General features: G+C 70.9%; 1 protein-coding gene across 1 annotated transcript in view; it reads right to left on the minus strand.

Moving 5' to 3' along the window:
• Positions 1–1,206: 1,206 nt before the first annotated feature.
• The window catches only part of TRAF4 (TNF receptor associated factor 4), a 6,731-nt gene continuing 2,111 nt past the window's right edge, over positions 1,207–5,826 (minus strand). The window contains exons 2-7 of the mRNA XM_019511260.1: positions 3,828–3,879; positions 3,147–3,251; positions 2,905–3,066; positions 2,669–2,830; positions 2,430–2,585; positions 1,207–2,354 (exon numbers count right to left, since the gene is read on the minus strand). Of these exons, the coding sequence (XP_019366805.1) occupies positions 1,722–2,354; positions 2,430–2,585; positions 2,669–2,830; positions 2,905–3,066; positions 3,147–3,251; positions 3,828–3,879 (1,270 nt within the window). The 3' untranslated portion in view covers positions 1,207–1,721. The remainder of the gene's footprint in view (positions 2,355–2,429; positions 2,586–2,668; positions 2,831–2,904; positions 3,067–3,146; positions 3,252–3,827; positions 3,880–5,826) is intronic.

Genomic DNA, 5,826 nt, shown 5'->3' on the forward strand with positions numbered 1-5,826 from the left:
CAAGCCCTGCCTGAGGCAGGACCGGCCCTGCCCAAACCATCCTCAAACTCCACGTCAGCTTGCCCCCCGCCCCACCCTGCTGCCGGGAAAGCAGGCCCGCAGCGCCCGCTGTCCTCCGGCTGTGAGCGCTCACCAGGCCCCAGGCAGAGGCCGTGGGTGCAGTGAAGACCCCCCCATCTCCATCTAAACTTACTTTGCTGCAGCGTCACGTCCTCCCCCGTGCCACGACATGGCAACGATGCTTTCCCTCGACCCTGGCAGCTCTGAGTCGGCCCCTTCGCGCGCGTGGGGCGCCGGTGCAGACGGGCGCGGGGGGCAGGTGACGGCCTCTTGGCCAGTGCTCGAGGAGCAGGGCAGCAAACCGCGGCTGCCATCGTCTGTGCCGTTTGCTCTGGTGAAGATGGGCCGTGTTGGCACCCGGGCTGGTGCCCTGCGGAGAAGGGGAGCGGGCAGCCCGTGGCTGCAGAGCCGCTGGTGGAGGGCGGCGGGGGCTGCACACCAGAACAGACTTGCCCCCAGGGCTGCATGGTTCCTCGGGCAGCCCAGGAGGGCAGAGGCCGGGCAGGGGCATAACCAGGGGATGGGGATGGGGATGGAGCAGCCCAGCTGCCCCTGTTCAGAGCTCTCCCCCGGGGCAGCCACTCCTCCCCTGCCCAAGGAGACAGGGGCTGGTGCTGCCGGCTGCTCTGATTTCGCAGGCAGGGGGAGGTCCTGCCCACCGGGCACCGCGCCCCGGGGCTTTGCACGGAGCTGCCTTGGGGGAGCACATAGCCCACGGGCCTTGGGGGCCTGGACCCGCAAGGCAGACACAGGCCGGGGTGGGGGGACTGTGCATGCCATCACAGCCCCTCGCCAGCAGGGGGCAGGGCACGACTGGGCCCGATCCTCACCCGCCTCATCCCCCAGCTCAGCCCCAGGCTCCGATACCCCCGTCCTGGCTGGCGTGCGCACGGAGGCCTTGCCCCCCGCTCCCCTCGCACAGCAGTGGGGAGAAAACAAGCCCCAAGGTCATGGGCAGCAGGAGAGAGAGCAGCAGAGCCACCCCCACCCCCTGCCCAGGGCCTCCGCACCCATTGCCAGGGACAGGGCAGACCCCTTCCTGCAGCACCCAGCCCGGGCAGCTCCGCAACCCACGGGCACTAGTGGGGGGGCTCCTGGCATGCCCGGCGCCAACCCCAGCCCCAGCCCTGATGCAGGCTCCGGCGATAAATACAAGAAGAGTTTATTGAAAAGGAGAAGGCAGCAGGGTCCCGCGCCCGGGCAATAAACCTCAGGCACGGCCCCGGAGAGCACCGTGGGCAGGGACCGAGGAGGAGGCACATCCCCAGCCGTGCCAGCCCAGCCCGGAGGGCAGACGGGAAAGGCCCCGAGTACAAAATATGGCTATGGGAGACCCCACCCCTCCCGTATCCCTGAGGTGGGCACCAGGCACCCGGGCATGGTGGGGCCCAGTCCCTGGCGTCACCCTTGCTGCCCCAGCATCCCCCGGACCCTGGGGGGGCCCGACCCCCAGTAGCACCTGGGTGCAATGGGCCCCAGCCCCTCCCGGCACCAGGCCAGAGAGGCCGACGCTGCCCCTGAAACCCCTGCGCCGGTTAGCACCGTGCTGCAGGTGCAGCATTTGCCCCTGAGGAGACGACGACACCGGGGTGCTCAGCACCGAGGGGCTGGGGGCGGCCCTGCCCCGTCATGCCCCCCGTGCCTGGGCTCAGTCCCTGGGCTCAGGCCAGGATCTTCTGGGGGATCTCCACGGAGGCCCTGATGAAGATGGCGTTGTCCCGCACGTAGTTGCGCTTCTTGATGTCCTGGTGGGAGATGAACCTGGGGTAGCCGAAGCCCAGGGCGCTCTCGTCCAGGGATCTGCGCGAGGCCCCCGGCTTCTGGAAGTTCTTCCAGTTGGGGTCGGGGCGGAAGGTCTCGGTGACGTGCTGCGGCTTGGAGAGCGAGGGGTCGCTCTGGTCCAGCAGCGAGAAGGTGACGCGGTGCGAGAAGGGCCACTCGAGCAGGTTGTCGTAGGTGCCGGGCAGCACGCGGATGTAGACGGACAGGTGGCTGCCCTCCCCGCTCCCGTTGCCGTTGAGGAAGGCCGAGACCTGGAGCTTGTAGCCGTAGCGGTGCGTGTAGAAGGGGGGGCTGAAGGCCTCGTGGTTGCTGCGCGCCTTGGCCTCCTGCAGCTGCTGCGCGTAGTCCGGGATCTTCCACACCAGCGTCCCGTCGCAGCCCAGCGCCAGCTCCTCCACCTCCCGCCGCAGCTCCTGCAGCTCCTGGCGCTGCCGGCTCACCAGCGCCGACACCAGCCCCAGGTGCGCCTTGGTGCTCTCGTCCACGTGCCGGCCCATGGCCAGCTTGGGGCACTGCGGGGCAAGCGGCGGGCGTCAGCGGGGGCGCGGGGAAGGGAGCAGGCAGGGGCGGGGGGCACTGGCACTCACGCGGTGTTTGCAGCCGGCCTCCTTGAAGGGGCACAGCACCAGCGCCGTGCTGCAGTTCTCCTTCAGGTGCCCGGGCAGGTCCTCCCTGGCCACGCTGCCCGCGCCGCACTGGTTGGGGCAGGGCACGGGGTAGCGCGGACACTGGTACTGGTGGTTCTGGGGGCAGAGGCACAGGTGAGCCACTCCCCGGAGCCGCTCTCACCCCCATGCTGGGCCCCCCCCACCGCCGCTGGCCTCACCTGGATGGTGTCGAAGACGAACTCCTTGGAGCAGTAGGCGCAGGGCTGGGTGCGCTTGGGGCACTCGGCCAGCGCATGCTGGGGCAGCAGGCACCGCATCATGCGGGCGCCGCACTTGTTCTCGCAGTACACGCTCTCCTGCGGGCAGGCGCCTTGGTGGGTCTGGGGGCGAGAGCGGTGCCGTCACCACTGCCCGCGCGCCCGGCCCTGTCCCGCCCCGCACCCGCTCCGCGCACCTCGTAGGCCTCGCCGGTGAAGTCGCTGCCGCAGAACTCGCAGCGCAGCCGGCGCTTGGCGCAGTCGTGCTGCAGGTGGGCCGGCAGGTCGCGGCGCTGCAGCTTCAGGCCGCAGCGGTTGGGGCAGGGGATCACGTTGAAGCCGCAGGTGTTGAGGTGGGCCTGGGGGGAGCATGGACGGGCATCAGGGCACGGGCCAGGCGGCGGGGCCTTGGCATGGCACGGCACCCCCCAGCCCTCACCTGGAGGTGCTTGACCTGCCCGCTCCAGCGGCAGCCCTCCTCACTGTGGATGCAGCGGATGGTGAGGCTCAGCACCTGCGACTCCAGCTCGGGGTCCGGGTAGATCTGCGGGAAAGGCGGTGAGGGGCTGGCAGCTGGCATCCTGCACCCACGCTCGCTCCCGGGGCTGCATCCCCTCCCTGGCTGTCCCTTGCCCCAGCCACCCCTCTCCATCTCCAGGGTGGGAGGACCATGCCCGGTGCCCCCGCAGCCTTGCTCCTGGTGCGGAGCCCCCACCCCGGGCCGTTCTCCCCCTTCCCACCAGGCTGGCGGGGCTCGGCATGGCTCTCAGACAGCCAAACAAGCCGGCTTTGTTGAGCGACGGTGTTGGTTTCCCAGTGCCGCGGCACAAAGGGCCCTTGCTTCAGAGCTGGCTCGGGCACCGCAGCCCAGGCCAGGGGCTCTGCCAGGGATGGGCGGGGGCCCGGGCTGCCAGTCCCATCCGCTCGGACATGGGCATCCCCCACACCAGCCTCACAGCCCTGGGCAGAGCAGGGAGTGCAGACACTGCAACCTGGCACCCCCCGGGGAACCCGCCACACGTGGAGGCCACAGCTGCCCAGCCAGCGCCACGTGGCGAGGGAGCAGGCTCGGGCAGTGGGGCACTGGGCCAGCACAGGACCCAGGCGCCCGAGCTCTCACCTTGGCGTAGTCGAGGGGCAGCTGGTCCTCAGGGCACTTGAACACGCCTTCGCTGCAAGGGAAACGTGGCAGTCACGGGGGGCACGGGGCTGCTCCAGCGCTCACCAGGGACCGGCTCGGCCACTGCGCCCGACAGGGGGAAGCCGCGAGCGGCCACGGAGCCACCCCGGAGGCAGTGCCCCGAGCCTGGTAGCAGACCCTCCGGGCCGCGAGCCAGGGGCGGCTTTGGGGAGAAGCCACTCTAATCCCACCCGCGGCGTCGCCATCTGTCAGACCAGACGCCCCCCGGCAGCCTGGGGAGGGCCCAGCCCCCAGCCCCTCCAGTCTGATGCCTGGAGCAGCTGAACCAGCCCTCAGGGACCCTCGACAGAGAGGCCTGGGCAGCACAGCCCCTGCCAGGACCACGGCTCAGCCCCGCTCCCCTTGGACTTCCCAGCCCGTGCCCATCACCGGGGCCTTGGGGCAGCTCAACGCTGTCCAAGCAGCCCGGCCCGCCGGAGCCAGGACAGGCAGCGGTGCTGGAGGTGCCTTGGGTCCGCGTGGACGCAGCTGGAGGGCAGCCGGGTGCCGGGGGGGCTTGGCCCTGCTGGGAGCCAGTCTCCAGGCTGGGGCAGAGCCGGAGATGCGAGTGTCTGACAGCCGGGTGCTAAACACCCCGGGCTGGGGCCAGAGATACGGCCTGCGGGCCGGGGAGAGGGAGGGGGGTGGGGGGAAGCCGTGGCTTCCACCAGCTGTTCGCCAGATGTGCCGGCAAGCGGATGTGCAGCCCCCAAGGGGGCTCCCCCCCCCGGCTCTCAGCCCTGGCCGCCCCGCCGTCCAGCCCCAGGGCAGCCGGGCACGGGACTGGGATCACGGCCACGCACGTGCCTGTGGGGAGGCCGGGAAGGTCCCAGAAGCTGGATGGGGGGGGGGGCAGGAAGCAGCAGACACCCGGCCCCCCCAGCAGCAGCCAGCAGGCCCCAGGAAGGGGAGGCAGGAAGCCAGGCCTGGACCAGGCCCAGGGCCCTCCCCGAGGCTGCCTGCCAGCACCCAGGCCCCCGGAGGCTGCAGGAGGGCCGCGGGCACCCTGCCCCCAGCCCAGCCTGCAGGAAGCACGCCCTGCTCTGCCCTGCCCACGACGCCAGGACGAGCGCCCAGCAGCTGCACACAGGTCCACGTGTTGCCCCGACCCTGGAGCGTGGGAGCCGGCAGCCCCGGCCCCAGCACGCGCGAGGGGAGCAGGGGGCTGGCTCCACGCTCGCTGGCAACACGGGGGCGTCGCAGCCTGCCCAGGGCCTCATATGATGCCTATGCCAGGGGCCTGCTAGCTACCGCACGCTCGGTCCAGCCCAGCTCCCCTGCTGCTGGCCTGGCCTGCAAATGCCCTGGGAAGAGGTGCCCTGGGGCTTGACCCCCTGCCCCGCGCTCCCCACCCAGCTCCGTGTTTGTTTGCGAGCAGGTTCCCGTGGACACGGTTGCCAGGTGGCTCCGACTCGCCCTGGGGTAGCAACGACCGGCGGTGCCACTTCAGCTGCGTGCACATGCCACATGGGTACCGGGGGGTGTGATGTGCCCTGGGCATTGCAGGACCCTCCAGCTCGCGGGCTGGGAGCGGGCCTGAGCCAGGAGGCCGCGGGCCCTGCTCCCGGGGTCTCCAGAGCTGCACGTGTGTACAGCGCCGAGTGCACGGCAGCTGCAGGAAGGGTTGCGAGCGCCGCTGGGAGCAGGGGGCAGAGTCCCCGCTGCAGGGAGGGGCTGGACACATAATCCCCAGCAAAGCCCGCTCCGCGCTCACGGCTGGCTGGGCAGGGAATGTGCTGAGCCAGCACTTTGGGGCGGGGGAAAAGTCCTTGCCTCTGACCTTCACCTAGCGCTGGCGCGGGCTCAAGGTGACGCTGCGCGGGAGGGTTGCGGCACAGCCCCTGGCACCCGCAGGCCCCAGCACACCCAGTTGAGCAGCTGGCCCATGGACACGGCAGGCCACAGCCGACCCCCACAGGCCTGGGAGCAGGGGCAGCAG

This window comes from Gavialis gangeticus, unplaced genomic scaffold (assembly GCF_001723915.1).
Source record: "Gavialis gangeticus isolate Ggan-Ray unplaced genomic scaffold, GavGan_comp1, whole genome shotgun sequence".
In the NCBI taxonomy this organism is placed as follows: domain Eukaryota; kingdom Metazoa; phylum Chordata; order Crocodylia; family Gavialidae; genus Gavialis; species Gavialis gangeticus.